Source organism: Microtus oregoni, unplaced genomic scaffold (genome assembly GCF_018167655.1).
Source record: "Microtus oregoni isolate MIOR12 unplaced genomic scaffold, Mior012 000014F_ref0000157, whole genome shotgun sequence".
NCBI lineage: Eukaryota > Metazoa > Chordata > Mammalia > Rodentia > Cricetidae > Microtus > Microtus oregoni.
The window spans coordinates 43,278,046-43,301,148 of NW_024543073.1; the positions used below are offsets into that span (position 1 = coordinate 43,278,046).

Consider the following 23,103-nt stretch of genomic DNA (forward strand, 5'->3'; position numbering starts at 1 on the left):
ATGAAAGATCTTTCTGTATATGTGTTACTTTTATTGGTTAATAAATAAGAAGTTTCCTTGGCCTGTGATAGGGCATAACAGAGCTAGGTGGAGAAAACTGGATTGAATGTAGGGAGAAATAAGGCAGAGTCAAAGAAACCATGTAGCTGCCACCACAGACAGACATACTGGAACCTTGCCAGGAAGTCACAGTCATGTGGCAATAAACAGATTAATAGAAATACGTTAACCAAAGATATAAGAGCTAGCTAGCAATACACTTAACTATTGTCCAAACAGTATTACAAATAATAAAGTTTCTGTGTGACTATTTTGGGGCTTAGCAGCTGGAAACAAACAAGCTCCTTCCACCAACATAAATATGCATTAAGATTTCCAAGTTAAAATTTTAAAAAATTTTAGATTCTTGCAATACTCATTTTTATTGAAAGCCTCTAAAACATTTCCCAAAGAAAACTAGAAGAAATTTTGTCTGTGAATATCCATGTTGCGGTCAAAATTTATTTGATATGAACAACTTGAGTTTAAAATTTCTTTTTGCATTTCTAAAAAGAAAGTCTGTTTCAACAAAATCAATGAGTTTTTTGTTTGTGAGAGGAAGCTGTATTTTAATAAAATAAAAAGAATAGTAAGTCTTTTTGTTTCTTGTTGGCAGAGGCTGCTAGTTCATAAATAAGTCTAGGTGAATGGTTGTTGTTCCCAGCAGACCTAGAGTGGAAGACAAAAAGGAGCAATGGTGATGTTCCCACAGTCATACACCCTAAGGTATGTCCCATTAGTTCCACTACACAGTGTCAATCAAGTGTTACCAAATAAAAAGAGGCTGCAGGAAATCCAGGGAAACTTCTGCCATGTTTGGCAGAGCAATATCTAAACCACACAGAGTGTGGAACTGCATCAACATCCCTGAACCACTGACAGGAACAGGAAAGCAGACAGTGGGACAGTGGGGGATGGGAGGGGGAAGGGCATCAACAAAAATGAAGAAGCTACTGAATGCCCTGGTCAAAGCATATATGGGAGGATGGAGGGGTCGGGGTCATAACAACAGTGACCTATTCTCAAATATGTGCCTGCGTGTGAAAAGCAAGAGTAAGAAAGAGGGAGAGACAGGGTGAGAATGGAGGAAAAGGGAGACAGATGGTGTGCAATAGCTAACTGAACATAAAGATTATGGGCAACATGGCAAACATTGACTGCCCTGACTCAAAATAATCACACAGCAATCTGTATTAATTGCAATACTGTTTGGCCAATAGCTTAAGAAGATTTCTGGTTAACACATATCTTAAATTAACCCATTTCTATTAATCTGTGTATCACCACATGACTATGGCTTATTGACAAGGTTCTGGCACACCTGTCTCTGGTGACAACTACATTGATTCTCTCAGACTCCACCTACTCTCTCCATATATCTTTTCTACCCTCGGTATATTCTGTCAAGCCATTGGTCAAAAGCAGCTTCTTTATTCATTAACCAATAAAAGCAACATATATACAGAAGGACTTTGCACACCATTTCCCTTTTTCTATTTAAATAAAAAGGAAAGGTTTAACTTTAACATAGTAAAATTACATATAACAAAACAGTTATCAAGCAATAATTAGAGTTACAATATTCATATCTACTTTATCTTTTATCATAACTAAGGAAAACTGTAATTATAACTATCTATTCTTCAACTCCACCAAAGACCCTAGAAGGATATAATATTACCTAAGTAAACAGTAAGTACATTTTAAGCAACTCCCAAAACTCTAGCATTGACAGAGACATCTTACTGCCTGGAAAGTCACCCAAACTTCTTGTATGGTTGGAGCATCCATCTTCAGCCTACAGGCCTATAGTATCTGGCAGACTTTCCTATGAAACAGCAAATTTCAAAGACAGTTCCACACATATTGGCAGTTTTTCAGTTACTTTCTTCTGTGTCCTGCAGAATGTCTGGCAGACTCATTTTAAGCAGGAATCCTGAAGGACTGTCTCACCTTAGGCAAGTTTAGCAGTCATTTTCTGTGGGTCTTGCATGTCCAGTTTATATAGCATAACATCAAGCAGTCTAGACAAGCAGTTTCTTGTCAAAATGGCTAACAAACTTCATAGGAACTTCTTTGATGCCCATCATCCTCTTGAAGCAACTGGTGCTGCCAGGAACAGATGTGTCTCATTGTCATGAGAAGTTCAAAGTTCTTAAAACATTTTAAATGCCATATTCTGAAGATCTCTGATAGATTGAAGAATACTTAAATGAATTATATTTCTATATAATGTGGGATTCCCTCTGTATGTGGTGAATATCATTGGTTAATAAAGGAATTGCTTTGGGCAAGCTATAGGGGAACAGAGCTAGTCAGAGAAAACTAAACTGAATGCTGGAAGAAAAAAAGGGCAGAGTCAGAAAGAAGCCATGGATGCACAGATTAATGTATATGTGTTTAATTAAGATGTACGAGTTAGCCAATAAGAAACTAGAGCTAGTGTTCCAAGCAGTAATTTAATTAATACAGTTTCTGTGTGATTATTTCAGGGCTAAGTGGAAATCCACTTAAAACCTGAGAGGACTTGAAAAGAAATTCTAAACACAAAAATACAGAGATTAACACAGTTTCTTACTGTTTGCTGACAGTGTGCCACAGCTCCTTGAGGAGAGGTATTCCTGACTCAGTGATAGCAGGAAAAGGCTGTAGTGCTTTGAAATGCTGGGTTTCTGGGCCATGCTGCCAGCATGACCTCAAGCTCTCTCAGGAGTCCAAGTATTTAAATGGGGTTTTTAAGCAGCATGTTACAAACTGCTTAAAAAGTCTCTGTATAGACTGGCTGCATATTTGGAACTGGGGCAATGTACACAACTTGCAGAGGTGGTGAACAGACTTCCACCATGTTTGACTATGTGGAGCAAGCAGAAATCACCGCATATACCCTAGTAATGCTGCAGCTTAAATTCATAAGGAGGGTTTAGCATTTTAAGAAGCACTTCTGGTCAGAAAATAATTACAGATACACAATAAAGACAGATTCAGATTTTTTTTAAATGACCTATAAATGTTAGTGTTAAATAAATGTACTTAGGGTTGGGAGAGAAAAGAAAGAGAATATAGACAGTTGTAAAAAGTAGTAAATGTTTTTATTTTTTTAAAAAGGTAAAGTATTTTAAGAGACAGAATACAGAGAGTCAAAGATTAAAAGGAGTAAAGAAAGAATGCCACGTAAAGATGGAATACACACAGAGGATCTGGATTATGTAGATTATTGTGTTTTCTTTGAATTTTTTGACTGGGAAGGAGCTAAGAACAGAGAGACATTTCATTGTATGGGCTACTAAGCTAAACCAGCATGTATATAATAAAGGTATCTTGACTTCAGAATTTGTGTCTAAGGATATGTTGCTCTGGAAAAGAGGTTCTTCTTTTGTTTCCAAGAGGATGATAACCTGTGGATTGTTTCCAAACTAATATGGTTGATGGACCAAGAGCCCTTGAAAGGTTCCCTTGAACACCCTCAAAAAATTACTTTGTCCAATAAAAAGCAAGAAGAATTTTAGAGAAGAACTAAGCCCATATTCCCAAACATTGCTTATAAATGTTTCTTTACATTTAAAGGGGGATATGCTATAGATATTTGCATTGTTATAATTATTGGCTTATTGATATAAATTTAAAGTCAATTTTATTATATTGTGTATATATATTTTTCCTCTTGATTAAGGTGTTGTGATTGTGCAGCTCATTTTAAAATGTAATATATAATTGAGAAATATAGGTAAATAAAGAGTCATCTATAATAGTCAAGCTTGTAGTCATGTTAGATTTTCTAGATGTACAGAGATATATTTCAGTTAGATAGGAATTCTTCAAATCTTTCAAAGACTACAAAATATGGCATTTAAAGTATTTTATTTTTATTTTTTTTTATTTTTATTTATTTATTTTTTTTTTTTTTTTGGTTTTTCGAGACAGGGTTTCTCTGTGGTTTTGGAGCCTGTCCTGGAACTAGCTCTTGTAGACCAGGCTGGTCTCGAACTCACAGAGATCTGCCTGCCTCTGCCTCCCGAGTGCTGGGATTATAGGCGTGCACCAAAGTATTTAGGATTTTACATGACAATGCTCCTGGCTGCACCAATTACTTCAAGAGGAAGATGGGCATTGAAGAGTCTCCTTATGGAGTTGGTTATCAATTTTGGCAAGAAATTGCTCTTGCCTGAACTGCTTCATAAACTGGACATGCAAGACCTGTAGAGAAATGACTACTGAACTTGCCTAAAGGTGAGACGATTCCTCAGGGTCCCCGCTTCATGAAAGAGTCTGCGAGACATTCTGCAGGACACAGAAGAAAATGACTGACAAGCTGGCAATATAGACAGAACTGTCTTTGAAATTTCCTGCTTAATAAAAGAGTCTGCTGGACACTAGGGGCCTGTAGGCTGAAGATGAATGCTCCAATGGTACAGAAAAACTTTGGGTGACTATCTAGGCAGTGAGATGTCTTTGTCATTTCTTGAGTTTTGGAAGTTGCTTATAATGTACTTCCTGTTTACTTAGGTAATATTATATCCTTCTGGGGTCTTCAATGGAGTTGAAGAATTTGTAGTTATAATTATAGTTTTCCTTAGTCATGATAAAAGACAAAATAGATATAAATATTGTAACTCTAATTATTGCTTGATAACTGTTTATTATATATAATTTTATTATGTTCAAGATAAAGCCTTCTTTTTTTTTAACAAAAAAGAGGAGGTGATGTGGGATTTTTCTCTGTATGCTGGAAATATCATTGGTTAATAAAGGAACTGCTTTGGGCCTATAGCAAGCTATAGTGGAACAGAGTGAGGTGGGGAAAACTAAACTGAATACTGGGAGAAAGAAGGGCAGAGTCAGAGAGTAGCCATGGACCTGCCACCGGAGACAGATGTGCTGAAACTTTACTGGTAGGCCACGACCTTGTAGTGATGCACAGATTAATGAAGATGGGATTAATTAAGATGTAAGAGTTAGTCAAGAAGAAGCTAATGCTAATAGGCCAAGCAGTGATTTAATTAATATAGTTTCTGTGTGATTATTTCAAGGTTAAATGGCTAGGAACTAACTAGCAACCTCATAACTACATCTATATATCTATAAAACCTAACTAACATGGCTACAAGCTTGATTATTATTGACAATCTACTAGCCTGTATTTTTAATTATACAGTACATTTTTAAATGAGCTGCAAAAACACAATATCTTAATCAAGAGCAGAAATATACAATATTAACCTTAACAAAATTAACCTTCAATTTGTATCAATAAACCAAGATCTATGCCAATACAAAGTATTCATCTTTATAGCATACCCCTTTAAATGTAAGCAAATATTTAAAACACTATTTGGGAACTTGGACGTAGTTCTCTCCAAACTGCTTCCTGCTTTTTTTTTTTTTTTGGTTAGATGAAGTAATTTTGGGGTGTTCATGGTGATATTTGGGGGAACTTGATTCATCAAACCTCATTAGTCTGAAAGGAATCCACAGGTTTTCATCATTTGTGGAAACAAAAGTAGATCATCTTTTCCAAAGCAGAATATTCTTAGACCCAAATTTGATGTCAAGATATCTTTAAAACATATATGTTGGTTTAGCTTAGCAGAAATCTCTGTACTTAGTTCTTTGCCAGTCAAAAAATTCAAATAAAACACAATGATATACATAATCCAAACTCTCTGTGTATATTCCATCTTTGCATGGCTTATTTTTTAATTATTTTAATCTATGTCTACCTGTACTCTTTTTAAAGACTTCGTTTTACTTTTTAAAACCATTTACTTTTTTTTTTATAACTGTCTATATTCTTTTTCTTCTCTCTCCCAAGCCTATGTACATTGATCAAAAACTGTGACCTATTTAGAGGTCTTTTCCATCTGGATTTTCCTTTATTGATGCATATCTGTACTTATTTTCTGACCAGAAGCACCTTTTATTTTCATGCTAAGCAGGTGTGGCTAGGACCTACTCCACCATCCTGCCTATTGGCTCTGCCCAGCTCAACATGGTGGAGGTCCATTCACTGACTCTGAGACTGCCAGGTGGGAGCTATACTCACCACCTCAACTCTGGTATCCAGGTGATTCATGCGGCTACCAAGTAACTTGTAGCATACTGCCTACAAATCCATTCAAATGCTTGGCCTCCTGAAGGAGCCCGAGTTTGTGTTGGCAGCATGGACCTGGAAGTCGCCATTTTGAAGCAACATGATTTTTGTTTTTGTTTTTGCTTTTTTTTTGTTACCACTGAATCAGTAAGACCTCTCTTAAAGGAGCCACAACACCCCTGCTCCCTGCCAGCAGACAGAGCCCATCTAAAGAAAAAAAATGAGGCTAAACTTTGTTTTATTGTATGTGCCTAGAATTTCTTTCCAAGCTCTCTCAGGTTTTACATGAATTTAGATGTACATAGTGGCATGCCAATTGTTGGCAGAGGCTGCCAGTTCATTTCCTGACTGCCCTGACTCAAAATAATCACACAGAAATCTGTATTAATTGCAATCCTACTTCGTCAATAACTTAAGTGTATTTCTGGCTAACTCTTATATCTTGAATTAAACCATTTCTATTCATCTGTGTATCGCCACGTGATTGTGGCTTATCAGCAAGTTTCCAGTGTGTCTATGTCTAACAATGGCTACATGCCTTTTCTCTGACTCTGACTGTTCTTTCTATATATCTTTTCCAGCCTGGCTATATTCTTTTAAGCCATTGGCCAAATGCAGCTTATTTATCCATTAACTAAAAAAAGGAACACATATACACAAGGACTTCCCATGCCAGTTTCTCCTCTCCCACATAGGCTCACCTAGAGAGACTGAATGGGATGGTTGGAAATCCAAGTCTAGAAGGCACAACATTCCTTCTTAAAATAGAAAACAGAGGGTTGGGAAGATGGCTCAGTGGGTAAAATGTTTGCTGTGCATAATGAAGACCTGATTCAATCCTTGGCATCTGTGTAAAATATGGGTGTGGCACCATGTAATCTCAGTGCTGAGGAGGCAGAGCCAGGAGCATCCCTGGGCTTACTGTCTAGATAATTTATTCAAATGGTGACGTCTAGATACAGTGTTGATCTCTGGCCTCCACATACACCGTGTATACATGTGTACATGCATTAAAATATTAATAGTAAAAAATTCTAATGCAATCAATTATAAGATCAAGTCCCATTTTCTTCTAATCCTCTCCTTCCAAGTTAATGTCAGGGATGATTTTTCAACAATGGGTTTCTTCCTGTCCCTAGGACATGGAGTTGCTAGATAGTTACTCTATAATGGCCATGTGTATGTCTTGTCTTCATTCATGATATCTTTCTTTGAAGGCATATAGGCAAGGGTCACTCCTGTTCCATCATTCTAAGACATCACAACATAAAACATTTCCTTTCAGGGAAAGCTTTCTTAACCCTAGAGCTATTTACTGCAATTGCGGAATCAGCAAATCAACCAAGTCTCCTTGGTTGAATCTTGCGGGAATGAAAGGCATGTTCCCTCACTGTCTTCTGTTTCTCATGATCAGCTTTTGTGTTAATTATTACCATCTTGAAGGAAAAGTTTGGAGATGGAGAGATGCCTTAGTGGTTAGAGCATATGCTGCACTTGCAGAGAAATCCATTTCAATTTTCATCACCCACATGGCAGCTCACAACTACATGTAACTCCTGTTTTGGGGGACACACAGTCCTTTTCTGGACTTGATAATACCATTGACTACTAAAGTGGTATGTATATACATATAGGAAAACACTCATACAATAGAAACAATGCTGTAGATACATATATTAAACATCATATCTCTGCTGATAAACACCAAAAGTTTGCTTTGCTTTGTCTATTATAACCATAGTACCCAGGCCCATACTCTCTAAGACTGCTCCATGAATTCTCAGAGTTATAAGATGAAACTGAAGAGGGGGGGATTAAAAACAGTGGTCTTGCACACTTGATTATAAAATAACTTTACATTTTTATGTTTGCATGAGGTATTATATCCACAGGTTTCACTTACCTTAGATAATATTACCTTTCAAGATAATGAAGGCTATAATTGTCTCTATTTTTTCAGAGGCTATAAGATATAACCCATCTAGGCATTCCTCTAGGATACAGGGCCTTATTTATACTTTACAAAGAAGTTTTAGGAATCCATGTGTCATTGTTTAAAACAATTGGATAGTCTACTATACTGCTAATATAGTCAGCCATCAAGTACAAATGAGGTACATCATTTTTGAATTATTAAATTAGAATTAAATGCTTCTAATTATTAAATTACAAAATTAAATACTTCTAATTATTAAATTACAAACTATGTTTCATAGAAACATTTTACCTTGAAAAGACATAATGTTCTCATAACCTAAAGGAAGCACAACAACAGTGACTTTCTCAAGTCAAGTAAAGTTAATAAAGCAGTCAATTTGCAGCAGGCACACCCACTTTGAAGCCCATGTATCACACATACTCCAGTATTGCAGTGATATGACCCAGCATATTTGTAGATGATTATTTAATTTGGAATGCCAAGGGATTGAAATACTTCTACAGACTATTTCAAAGCAAAATACGCTATATTCACTTGTCCCCACAACAAAATAAAAAGCTGAGTTTTACTGTCCTTGTCTCTGTACAGTAGTAGCAATAACAGAGAAGTATGAGTGTGATCGTGTACAGTCCAAGTCTGAAGAATAGTTAAAAGAGGGCACTGTAAAATGTACATTTTTAATTAAATAAGACAATTTTGTAATGATTTTAATTATTTAATACAAGAAATCAACTTAGAACCTGTTATTTTATCTCCACATGGAATGTTATTGTTTTGTAGGATAGAAAAGTACTCTCTGTGTATTAAGGGGGATGTATATGCGTGTGTTCCTGTGTATAAGTGTGCTTACAGGTACATGTGTACGCACATGTGTGTGGGGACACAGGCTGTGGGTGTCTACCTCAGTCATTATCTATTATCTCTCACTGAACTCAGAGCTCACTGACTTGCTAGAGTAGCTAGCCACCAGACTCCACTTCCCTGTCCCTCACTTTCCAGTGCTGGGGTTACAGACACACACCAGCATGTCTGGCTTTTATATGGGTGTTGAATGTCCAAACTTGGGTTGTCATGACTATGTATGTCGTAAGCACATTAAGGACTGAAGCATCTCTCATAGTGCTAATTTGTCTACAGCAACCATGTCTACAACCTCAGTAAGTTCGCACTGCAGAGGAAATAGGCCTATCAGCCACCTGATGGCCAACTTCTAAGCCCCAGAACAGTGAGAAGAATTAACGTTTGATGTTTAATCAACATAGCACCATTCAATGTCATATTTTCTATGATACCAAATGGAAAGTCAAGAAAAATAAACCACTGACATAAAAAGACAAAGGATAAGAGATGGTTCATGCCTGTTCATACACAGGGTAGATTCAGTAAGAAGCATAAGATAAATACGCTGACTCTTTGAGACATGGGGTTCTTATTCTGTGATCTCTTTTAAATAGTTGGTGCTAAAGATATTCAAACTTGAATTTCCTGTGGTATTCACAGAGCAGCATCCAAAGACTGGCTCTAGTAGAAAAACCCAAAGTGAAGACCCAGACTGTCAGATGGGAGAGCCACATGCTCTAAATTAGAGCCTTCATTCTAAAAGCCATGAGTGGGGAGTCATGAAACTGCATTTGGGTTTTCTCAGTCCTTCAATTATTACACTTCAAACAGATGGCACCATCTTCAGTTTCTAACTTTGTGATGTAATTTAAAAAACAGTAGCCGTCGGCTGTGTTCAGCAAGTCCGGTTTTATCCCATGCTTTTTCAGACCCAGGCCAGCTGGCCTTAGTGGGTTCCCGATAGAACATCCCCATTGTCTCAGTGTGTGGGTACACCCCTCGCGGTCCTGAGTTCCTTGCTCATGCTCTCTCTCCTTCTGCTCCTGATTTGGACCTTGAGATTTCAGTCCGGTGCTCCAATGTGGGTCTCTGTCTCTGTCTCCTTTCATTGCCTGATGAAGGTTAATATTCAGGAGGATGCCTACATCTTTGTCTTTGGATTCACCTTCTTATTTAGCTTCTCTAGGATCGCAAATTATAGGCTCAATGTCCTTTATTTATGGCTAGACTTGCTGAACATAGCGGAAAATGAGGACTACTGAGAACTCAAGAACAATGGCAATGGGTGTTTGATCCTACTGCACGTACTGGCTTTGGGGGAGCCTAGGCAGTTTGGATGCTCACCTTATTAGACTTGGATGGAGGTGGGTGGTCCTTGGATTTCCCACAGGGCAGGGAACCCTGATTGCTCTTCGAGCTGATGAGGGAGGGGGACTTGATCGGGGGAGGGGGAGGGAAATGGGAGGCGGTGGCGGGGAGGAGGCAGAAATCTTTAATAAATAAATAAATTTAAAAAAAAAACAGTAGCCATGCAACCACATGTAGAACAAACCATGTGAAGACCCTTTGGCTAAGTGCTTTTCTAATAAAATATAATCCATATATTATGGGTCAAGGTAATTAGTAAATTTTACACAAAACATGATAAAAGTGTTCAGTCTTTACTTCTGGGGAAAAATATTTTTGAGTGTATGTGTTAGGTTGCTTTTGATTTTGAGACAGTATCTCAAAACTGATCACTAGGCTGGCCTCAAATTCATGGCCATTTTCCTGTTTCGGCCTCAGTGGTGCAAGGCATGAACCTGCATAGTTGGCTAAAGTGATGGACTTGATGAAGAGTTTAGGAATAAAATAGGTCCGCGGTAAAATTTCATTTTTTAAATCAAAATTCTCCCAATATTTTGTTGGGAAAACAATTAGCAAGCAAACTCTACAACTATACTTTAAAACACTTACCATATAATAATCCTTAAATATCCCGGATGATCCGGATAGGCTCTGAACAGACTCGTGAGGCAAATGGGAGGACCTCATGGATGCAATGCTTCTCCAGTCATAAAACATCCTGTCTGCTAGAAATATGCATAGAGGTTAAAGTAATATTTATCTAAGGAGAGCACACACTGATCATATTGCTTCATGATACAAAGAGGAAAGCAAATCATTTTTATGGGCTCACTTTTCTGTGTTAAAATCATATCTTGTCATCTCATCAGAGAGAGATGAAGAAGCGATGGCATTGCCTAGAGAAAGACTTGAATTAATTGGCTCCTTCCAGTACAGCTTCGTGTTTTTATTGCATGCAGTGTGCCCATCAGAAGGCTAGTGGGTTCATTTCCATCACTTATTTCTCCCAAGAACGCTGACTTCATCTTTAAAAAGAAAACTTAAAGCAAAATTCTATTTGTGAATGGCACATGGACAAAGCAAAGGGAAAAGAACACAGAATAAGAAAGCAAACACATCAAAAGAAAGTCCAGAGAATTATTATTAAGGACTAAGTCTTAAAACTGCAACATAAATGAATCTATGACCAGTGCCAAGGTGAATATTACTGAGAGAGGAAATGGCCAGACAGCAGAGGCTCTCAGTTCTTCCTTGGGATTTCTGCCACAATCTTGTCTCTAAATAAATGACGGGGAAATTTAAAAACCACCTGATGATTTGTTTCTCACAATTACCTATTATTTTTAAAAGAAAACAATTAGTTCAATGTTGTCATTCAAATAAGCCACGTGGTATTGGATTTCTTATTTTCCTAATATTTACTCATAAGTTCTCTTCTGAAAATGTCAGTTCAATAGTCATCTATGATGTATTACACAAGAATTTTGAGACTTCAGAAATAATTGTTTTATTTAGTTACTTCTCAGTTTATTTAGAGAATCAAAGGCTGAATGTCTTATAGGGAGGCAAAAATGTAAATTTAAATCATAAAAGGGCAAATGTTGTTGCATATATCATATTACACATGCACATTTTTTTAAAATAGGATTGTCTATTTGGCCAAAAGAGTCTCTAATCTCTATCAAAAAGTTTAAAATCTCTTTAAAAAGGGAAGACAATAAATCATATATGTTATTCCTGATTCAATATGAACAAAGAATTTTTTAGTGAAAGCAAATTTCAATAAAAAGCAGCTTAAAGAAAACTGGTTAGATTAAAAGAACAAAAGGTGTTGGCCAGGACAAGGTCTTGTACCTTTTACTTTAATTGGGGCTTTTATAAGCCCTTGGAAGATGCAGGATTGCACAGGACATATTAGAGGTTTGGCAAGTCCTCACACTTTCTTCTTTGAATATTTATTTATGTATTTATTTGTATAGGTGTTTTCTGTCTCTGTATGCCTGTGCATCATGTGCATTCGTAGCCCATGGGTGCCAGAAGAGAGTGTCAGATTCCCAGGAACGGAGTTACAAATGATTGGCAGCCATCATGTGGGTGCTGGAAATCAAACCAGATCTTTTGGAAGAACAACCAGTGCTCTCAACACCGAGCCATCTCTTCTGCTTCCTGTGAAACTTTTTTAACTCAAAGCAATATCCCACATTTCCTCTTCCACCCCCTTTCAATGAGTGTTTGTTTATGTCTAGTGCCCAGCTTCTTAAATTATGCAAGGCGACCCATGAGATTGAATACTTGAATCTGTGTGACAGCAAAGAAAATGGCGACAGTAAAGAGTTTAGAATGTGTGACAATCTAAAATTAATTCGCAGTCAACGTCCATGTTGCGCTGTGCACCTTCACTACAGGTTTGGTCCTGCAGACACTTTAGGTTTCAAATGCCTCCATGACAAACAGTGCCAACAAATGCTGCAGGAAAGGCCAGCTCAGATTCCAGGTGACTGGACACTATGAATTGCAGTTCTTTTACTTATACAAACAAACTTTTCTTTTCTTGACTGCAAAAGCATACTTCATTCCTCAGCATGAAAGTCATGTGTATTAGAATTTGATTTTTAAAGGTATTGTTTGAGGTAGGTTGATTCTGAATTTCCTGAGAAGCCACCACACTGATTTCCACAGTGGTTGTACAAGTTTGCATTCCCACCAGCAATCCATGAATGTTCCCCTTATTCCACATCCTCTCCAGCAAAGGCTATCATTGGTGTTTTCGATTTTAGCCATTCTGACAGGTGTAAGATGGTATCTCAAAGTTGTTTTGATTTGCATTTCCCTGATCACTAAGGGAGTTGAACATGACCTTAAGTGTCTCTTGGCCATTTGAACTTCTTTTGTTGAGAATTTTCTGTTCAGTTCAGTGCCCCATTTTTTAATTGGGTTAATTAGAATTTTAAAGTCTGGTTTCTTGAGTTCTTTATATATTTTGGAGATCAGACTTTTGTCTGATGTGGGGTTTGTGAAGATCTTCTCCCATTCAGTAGGATGCCTTTTTGTCTTAATGACAGTGTCCTTTGCTTTACAGAGGCCCAGAGAAGCCAAATAAGAAGGTGAACCCAAAGAAAAACATATATAGATCCTCCTGGAAATTGGAAGCAAACAAGATTTCCAGGCAAAAGTTAATCTTCGTCTGGTGATGGATGGAGAGTGAGACAGAGACCCTCATCAGAGCAACAGACTGAGCTCCCAAGGTCCAGTTGAAAGGCAGAAGGAGCAAGGAAGTTAGCACTGCAAGGGGTTAGTCCACCAACTGAGGCAGTGTGCCTGATCTAATGGGAGCTCACCAAATCCAGCTGGACTGGGTCTGAATGAGCATGTGATCAAACCGGACTCTCTGATTGTGGCTGACAATGGGGGCTGACTGAGAAGGCTTTGATAAAGGCACTGGGACTTGCTTTTATGGCATGTTCTGGCTTTTTGGGACCCTAGTCTATATGGATGCACAGCTCCCTAGGCCTGGATGGATGTAAGGGGGAGGTCCTTAGACTTCCCACAGGGCAGGGTTCCCTGCCCTCTCTCAAGCAGGGTGGAAGAGGGAGGAAGGGGTGTGGGTGAGCGGGAGGGGTTTGGGAGGAGGGAAGGAAGTGTAAATAATTGAATGGAAAAATAAAAATAAAAAAAAGTAATGCTTGAGTTGCTGGCTTGAGCATCATTTTTCTATATATATATATACATTAAGCTTGGGAGTGGGAAAGACTGCCAACAACTTCTGACATGGCCCTAAACATACTGTAGTTCTGCATTACAGTTTATGAGATGCAACATTTTCAGCATTGCTGGATATAGAAATATCTAAACTCTGAAAAGAGATTAAGGTAGTCTATGTCATAGTTTCACATATTCAGCTAAGATTTAATTCTTTTTATAAAGTAAACAAGCACATTTATGTCATTATTATGCAAATTCGCCTTAATCTTTAATGGTAAAGTTACATGTATACCAAAGAAGTGTTTTAAAACAAACTTTTTCTTGATTTGTAAGTAAACTGCTGATTTGTATGCCTGATTTGTAGATCTCTATACTTTGGGGCTCATAAAGATTTTCTAGGCAAAGGGAGGTTAAAAGTCAAAAAGTTTGAGAACCCCTTTTGCAAAGAACTACAAACCTCTTTTCCAGTCTCTGATTTCAATTCGCAAACTTTTCTGGGGCCAGAACAATATCTTACTTGAATCGGGCCCGTGTTTCTGGCTCATTAGCAATGTGAGTAAAATAGCTATATAAACACTGGCAAGTCAAATTTGGCCTCAGCTCACAGCTACAGCCATCTGATTCTTGACAAAGGTGCCAGAAACATACATTGCATAAAAGCCTCCTCGACAAATGGTACTTGGAAAACTGTACACACACTTGCAGAAGAATGCAAGCAGACTCCTATGTCCCCCATACAAATCACTCCTATGTCCCCCATACAAATGACAATTGGGTTTGTATTAAACTTAAAAGCTTCTGTACAGTATAGAAAACAACAGAATTAAATGACAGTCGACAGAATGGGAGAGAAATCTTACCTGGATACTCTTCCAACAGTTATTTATTTAATATCCAGAATGTATAAAGAAGCAAAAAATAAGAACCAAAGGAATAATAATAAACTCAATAAATGGACAAATTATCTGAAAAGACACTTCAAAGGAAGGGCAACAGGCCAATAGATACATGAAAAAATGTCTAGAATCTTGAGAAATATGAAAATCCAAACTACATAGATTTCCCATCTTATTCCCGTTAGAATGGCCATCATGAAGAAAACCGAAAATGAGAAGTGATGCTAAAGATGCCAGGTCAGATGAGGACGATCCACTCCTGGCAGAAAAGTAAATAGCCCCAGTCGGGATGGAACTCAATATGGATATTCTTCACATAATTAAAATAGACTTTTTTATGATATAGTGAAAATACTTATGGTATATTTCCAAAAGAAACAAAATCAGCTTATTACAGAGATACTTATACAACGACCTCTGTAACATGAAGGGCCAGTCCTGCTTGTTGGGGTGGTTTTTGTCCCACTGGGTACCCCCAGCTGTTTAGCCCCAAAGAAAATCACACATAGGTCTCTATAAATTATAAGCTGATTAATTAGATCTAGACTCTCACTGACTAACTCTCACATATTGATTAACCCATTTTTCTGATCTATGTTAGCCATGTGGCTCAGTACCTTTTTTTCAGTGGAGCAGATCACATCCTGCTGCTTCAGTGTTCTGGGCAGGAGTGGGAGGGATCAACTTCCTCCTTCCCAGAATTCTCTTGTTCTCATTGTATCATTTCTACTTCCTGTCTGGTTTTCCCACCTATACTTCCTGCCTGGCCAATTAGCGTTTATTTATAACATGATTGACAGAATACAGACAATTCTCCCACACCACACCTCTTTTTTTCCCAAGACAGAGTTTCTCTGTAGCTTTGGAGCCTGTCCCAGAACTAGCTCTTGTAGATCAGACTGGCCTCAAACTCACAGAGATCCACCTGCCTCTGGCTCCCAAGTGCTGGGATTAAAGGAGTGCGCCACCACCCCCAGCCTACAAGCACCTTTATTGTTGTATTAATCATAACAGCTAGGTTATAGAATCAGTATAGGTGCCAATCAACAGATAAATGATAAATAAAATGTGGAGTGTGCACAATTGAGTTTTAGTCAATCATAAAGAAGAGTGATATTGTGTTGTTTAAGAAAAAAGTGTATGGATCCTCATGTTAAATACAATCGGCTATGTGGTGCCTGTGTGAGTGTGTGTGTGTGGTGCCTCTGTGTGTGTGTGGTGCCTGTGTGTGTTGTGCCTGTGTATGTGTGTGGTGCCTCTGTGTGTGTGTTGTGCCTCTGTGTGTGTGTGCGGTACCTCTGTGTGTGTGTGGTGCCTCTGTGTGTGTGTGTGTGTGGTGACTCTGTGTGTGTGTGGTGCCTCTGTGTGTGTGTGATGCCTCTGTGTGTGTGTGTGGTACCTCTGTGTGTGTGGTGCCTCTGTGTGTGTGTGTGTGTGTGGTGCCTCTGTGTGTGTGTGGTGCCTCTGTGTGTGTGTGGTGCCTCTGTGTGTGTGTGGTGCCTCTGTGTGTGTGTGCGGTGCCTCTGTGTGTGTGTCGTGCCTCTGTGTGAGTGTGTGTAGTGCCTTTGTGTGTGTGTGTGTGTGGTGCCTGTGTGTGTGGTGCCTCTGTGTGTGTGGTGCCTGTGTGTGTGGTGTGCCTATGTGTTAAAGTTTTAATGAAACCCATTAATCTATACAATTACTACATACTAAAACCAGAAAATATAAAAGAAAAACTCAAAAGGATATAGAATTAGTCTCACAAAATTAAACTATATGGGCAAAGTAGGGGACCTTTCTGACCAGCAATGAACTCCCCATATGGAACTAACACTACACAACTTACTTAGAAAGAAGAATTCGGAGCATTTTCAAATATTTTATCCTGTTTACCCACCAGACAGACTTGTGCAGTTGAGACGGCCATGTATTTTTTCCTCCAGTATGTAGGTATCACACTAGAAAATATAGCTATAACTTTTCTACTCCAAGAAGCAGTAAAGGCTCTACTAAAATCTTCAAGGCAATCATTCACACACTGATGTATGCTAATGACTTCCCCTCAGAAGCCAGCACACAAGGTGACAAGCAACAAATTCTAGTTTATTCCACAAAGTCAGTCCAAAGTTATAAGCTTATAGTTTAAAGAAAATCGGAGTCACATATCAGACTAACTTATCAGACAGTCTTCTCAGAGTCAACAGTCTTCTGACATGATACCTAGGCGTTTGTGTGTGTGTGTGCATGTGTGTGTGTGCATGTGTGTGTGTGCATGTGTGTGTGTGTGTGCATGTGTGTGTGCATGTGTGTGTGTGCATGTGTGTGTGTGCATGTGTGTGTGTGCATGTGTGTGTGTGCATATGTGTGTGTGCATGTGTGTGTGTGCACAACGAGTGCACACGCACTCCACAGTCACAGGCCACACATTCACATGTGGAATAATTAAAATGTCATCAGTACTCCCAGATATTAGCCAACAAGGCAGAACAAAGCACGTGGGGATTTTAACATCTTGGTAAATATAGTATTTTAGGAAGAAAACATAAGGAGTTCAGAAAGAGCCGAAATTCCTGAACATTAAAGACAAGTGTTAAAGCACTCCTCACACTGACATCTTCCTGATTTTGCTTTTCCTTGACTCTTATTTTAGGCTCTCTTTTTAAAGAGAGGTTACCATAGCACAAGCTCACATGATTCTGCTGTCTTCTGCACGTCTCACTGCCATATTGAGGCACAATAAAAAATGCTTCGCATTCTTCCAATATGCCAGCAACAGTTTGGCACTAGTTTGACATGCCAAACACACAATCATACAGTTGTAAGTCCCCATGCAAGGACTTACCCACCGAGGAACAAAATGTTTTAGCATGCAATTTTAAAGTGCTATCTTTTTTCAGGACAGAATTTTCCCACCAATCATCTTTCCTCAGTGTCTAATATCTTGATATTTATAATGGCAATACTTTCTAAATATCTTCCAGGTGGGAGTTTTTATTTAATTTCTCCATTTCTTTTAAATTTATGTACTTAACATGAGTCAATTATTTACACAGGTGGGAAATATTTCTAAAACCTAATAAACATATCTATTTTAGAATTTTAAACTATGCAGAGATTCACAGAAAACTGATAAGCTGTGTACTTAGGATTGTCACCAAGGCATGAGGGAATGAGAGGAGAAAGCAGAAAGCAGAGGAAAATTATTACCTAGCACCCCCACATTGCAAACAATAGATTTGTTCAGTTCATCCGGATATTGGCAAAGGCAACCGCAACTCAAACTTCACATAGATGCTTTCACTCAAACAAGACACTAATGCTTTGAATTAACAGTCCATGCAGCTGACCCTGACAGAGGAGGATGTCCCAATGAGAAACCAATATGTCTTTATTAGGACAGAACCAAACGGGTTTATTGTCCTGGGTCCCCAGAGCCTCTTTAACGCTAAGATCATTCTGTTTCCTTCTATCAATCCCTTTGTAACAATTAATTCTTAGAGTTAATTACACTTGCAGTTTTAATCTGTAGGTAATTACAAACAATTAATAGTAGGAGAGAGAATTAGCAGTTCTTGGTTTGATTATCTATATAATTAAAAGGGATGGTAAGCCAGAGTTGACAAATAGCATCTTAATCATTTGAATAAGCAAACCTAAAAAAGTTTCTTGGGTAGCTGAATTATATCTGTTATATTAGTTGAATTTTAGAAGCAATTACTAAAAAATCCATTTAAATTGATTCATGGGCATTACTTTGTAAAATGAAGTGAATAATGTATATATTCTAACATTATTAAAACTACCTTTAGTTTGTTTGAAATGAGCTGTTCTCAAATAGACTCAAGAAAAATAAATACATGCACGGAAGAAAAGAGCAGTAGTTTCCTCAACATTATAAAGCTCATGATTAATACACCTGCAAAACATTGATTAATAAGAGAAAATCCTGTACACTTATCAAAGGTCTACATGACACAAGCCTTAAGACCCTCATAAAATCATTTTACGCTTATATCTCACAATGGCTAGTTTTGATTTTCAACTTAACTGGATCTGGTATTACACAGGAGACACGCCTGTGTCTGGGAGAGCACTTCCACAATGGTTTAACTGAGGAGGAAAGATTCAACCCGATGTGGATGATGTCATGCCAATGAACGGGGATCCCAGGCAGAATAAGAAAGGAATAAGGAAAACATCAGCCAAGTGTCAGAATTCATCTCCCTGACTTTGTAAAACAGTGTGTCCAGTTGCCTCACACTCCTGCCACCAAAACTGAAGCTGCTCTCATTGACACACCTTCCCATCATACAGTCTGTATCTTCTTTTGGCTGCCTCCAATCAAGTATGTTTTATCACAGCAATGAGAAATCTAATTAACATAAGTTTAATACATGGATAGTAATATTCTAAATCTCTTACTATTTAAAATTAGCATTAAGGATTGAAGAATGGTCTGATGGTCACAGACTAGGAGAGGGCTTAGAGAAGCCTGCTTCTTCACTTGGTCATTAGTCTCCAAGGATTGAATATGACACCTGTCCTGGGTGGGCTCAGAATAAAGGGGGGCAGATGATCAAAGGGGTGACTCTCCTATGTTTTGATGGCTTGCTTCAAGAGAGAGAAATTGCAGTTTTTATAATCTGCACTGGAGATAAAAAGGGATTCCAGAGAAGGGTCAGGAAGACCTTTCTGCCTCCTCAGCTCTCTCTTTAGCCAAAAATATTCAGCACTTGAAGGCACCATGTTTTGGGCCCTTATGTTCTAAGCACAGGCCTAGCACAAATTAGAAAATTATGTGGGAGCTGATTTCTGAGAGTGAAAGAACACAGGGCAGAACAGTGGCATCTTGGTTGCCATTCTTTCTGAATTCCCTAGTGTTTGAACAGATTTGGCAGATACCTCCAAGTTAACCGTGAATTTAAAATGCTCAGAAACAATGTTTTCTGGTTCTATCTGCGTGTTAACTTCAGTCTGGTAAAATGCCACAGTAATAATGAGAAAGCTGGAAATTATCAAGGTCACAACACATTGAATCCAATCATTCACCTCCAATTGACAGAAGAGAATTCTTCCTTCAATTATGATGAATGAAAATAAATCAAGGAGAGTCATTCATGTACATATTAACATAATCTTCATTCTCAATCAAGGAAATCATTCACATTCACATTAGTACAATCTCCATTCTTAATATGGAATATGGTGGGAAGAGTTTTAATGCCTCCTATAAGAAAGAAAGAAAGAAAGAAAGAAAGAAAGAAAGAAAGAAAGAAAATGAAACCCCTCTCTCTGCTCACATCCATCAAAATTTACGTGAATCCACAACTCTAACAAAATAACCCTGACTCTAGACAAAAGTGTAAGGGAAAAGCTCAATGTAGAGGTTGGAACTGACAGGTACGGTAGCAATGCATGAGGATTATAAATTTTCACGCCCTAAATAGGTAATGATAATCAAGAATGAAGAAACAAGAGTGGCAGATCTTAGCCTAGCAGAGCCTGAGTGTTCTAGGTGGGTATCTGAAGATTACTGGGGACAGTAGAGAACAAGACATCAGCAATCTATCAACTATAGAACTAGCAGCAGGTAACGGACACCCAAAGTAAGCTAGTAAAAACTGAGAAAAACATCACATGCTGTTCTGAAGTCATTCACTTGGAATAAAGCTTCTTCTCTCTATGCAGGTTTTAGATTCATGATAGTGTAATTTAATGTGTATAAAAAATTCAATTTGCAAAGCAATTTACACCACATCTAAATAGTAACCCTGAGAGCCACAGACACTGATGGTGTCCTCATTGCACAGAGAAAATGTTAACTCATATTCCCATATGCTGACAACTGACAAGATGTTGTATGAACCTGAATGTGAAATTGATGCCTACTTGACTCACACACAGAAAAAGATCAATGGTTGACTCAACAATGGCTCTAAAGATACTGACATCCTGACCCCTGTAAATGTTCCCTTCTATGTCACAAGAGATTTCTCAAATGTGGTTATATTAGGATCTGGAGACAGAAAGATACCAAGGTTATCCTGGTGGGCCTTACATATAATTACAGGTGTCTTTACAAAGCCAAGGGACATATAATGATGGAAGTCACAAATAGATCAGAGTGACGGGACAAGGATTGTGACGGGAATGCAGGTTATCATCCATCAACAAGAAATGCAACAAGAGAGATTCACAATTAGAATCTCAAGAAGGAACAAGAACTACATACATGCTAACTCTGGTGACACATTTCATTTTTTATGCCCAGTTATGCACAGAACTAACACAGCAAGCATTGTCTGAGTTTAAGCTAGATGGATGGTGTTCAATTGTTTGTTACAGCAACCACAGGAGACCAATATGGTCCCAAGTCTAAAACTCCAGGAAAGGAACTTGAATGTGAAAAATATTTTTAATTTTTTAATTTTATCTTATTTTATTATTTTATCTGTATCATTGTTCTGCCTGCATACATGTCTATGCACTATATGCACATCTGGTACCTTTGAACAATAGAAAAGAACATCAAATCTCATAGGACTGGAGTTATAGGTGGTTGTGAGCTTCTGTGTGAGTGCTGGGAATTGAACCTGGTTGTTATGGAAGAGCAGTCAGTGATTTTAACCCAGCCTCCTCCAAAAACATTCTGGTAGACTCAGGGTCAATTTTTTAGAAAAATGTTTAGAATTCTCATTATAAAAAGCAATAAGTAAAAAAAAATTAGAAATGAGCACATTTGTAAGACACAAAACACGAATAAATAAAAATGTAAATAGGAGACTTCAAATGTAGTTTGGAGTCAGAGGGAGTGTGTTCGACAGTCCAGAATACCAAGTGACTGGACTTGGCAAACATTCATGAGCCTCTGAAGATGAGAGAGAGAGAGAGAGAGAGAGAGAGAGAGAGAGAAAGAGGAGGCATTAGAAAGTGGTAAAATAAAGTCTTTCTGTAAGGATCACACACAGTGAGGATGAGGTTACTAAGTCCCTCTGTAAGGATCACACAGTGAGGATAAGGTCACTAAGTCCCTCTGTAAGGATCACACAGTGAGGATGAGGTCACTAAGTCCTTCTGTAAGGATCACACAGTGAGGATGAGGTCACTAAGTCCCTCCTCTGTAAGGATCACACAATGAGGATGAGGTCACTAAGTCCTTCTGTAAGGATCACACAGTGAGGATGAGGTCACTAAGTCCTTCTGTAACAATCACACAGTGAGGATGAGGTCATTAAGTCCTCTGTAAGGATCACACAGTGAGGATGAGGTCACTAAGTCCCTCCTCTGTAAGGATCACACAGTGAGGATGAGGTCACTAAGTCCTTCTGTAAGGATCACACAGTGAGGATGAGGTCACTAAGTCCTTCTGTAAGGATCACACAGTGAGGATGAGGTCACTAAGTCCTCTGTAAGGATCACACAGTGAGGATGAGGTCACTAAGTCCCTCCTCTGTAAGGATCACACAATGAGGATGAGGTCACTAATATCCTCCTCTGTAAGGATCACACAGTGAGGATAAGGTCACTAAGTCCCTCCTCTGTAAGGATCACACAGTGAGGATGAGGTCACTAAGTCCTCTGTAAGGATCACACAGTGAGGATGAGGTCACTAAGTCCTCTGGAAGTATCACACAGTGAGGATGAGGTCACTAAGTCCTCTGGAAGGATCACACAATGAGGATGAGATCAAGACAATGAGAAATGAAGGTAACACTATATGATAGATTGCTGAATTGAAAAATAATCAGAATCTTTTAGAAATATTTTTAAGTCTGTATGATGCTAACTTGAAATACAATGTTTTATAATTATATCCCCAAAAATGGAGGAATGAAAAGTTATAAGAATAAAAATTATTGGTTACAGATTTGAAGAAGAAAAATGTGCAAAGGTGTAAAACTCTGATAGTTTTAAAATCATTTTGTAAATTGACAAAAGAATCAATAAATAATAGACCAATAACAGGATTTTTCTGAAAAAAGGAAGTAGCAAAATAGAAACTTTATAAATAACTTTTCTTAAATATCTAAAGCCTAAAGGGGAAACGTTTCAAATCTACTAAGAAAATTTTGCTTTTTATTTGGAAGTCCACACAATCCTCTATAAAACAAGACATATATATCAAAATACAGGATGGAAGAACCTGAAATTCTGGTGGAAGAGAGGCAAGCAATTCTGCTGATAGTGTATTCAATTCATAGACGATCCTGTGTGCCCATGAATTCAATAAGCAGTCTTAGATGTTGGCCTTCTTCCTTCTGGCTCACTTACTT

At 38.1% G+C, this 23,103-nt stretch overlaps 1 protein-coding gene across 1 annotated transcript in view; it reads right to left on the reverse strand.

The window, feature by feature from the left end:
* Iqcm (IQ motif containing M) overlaps positions 1-23,103 on the reverse strand; it is a 415,125-nt gene that overhangs the window by 288,686 nt on the left and 103,336 nt on the right. The window contains exon 6 of the mRNA XM_041663710.1: positions 10,863-10,978. Within this exon, the coding sequence (XP_041519644.1) occupies positions 10,863-10,978 (116 nt within the window). The remainder of the gene's footprint in view (positions 1-10,862; positions 10,979-23,103) is intronic.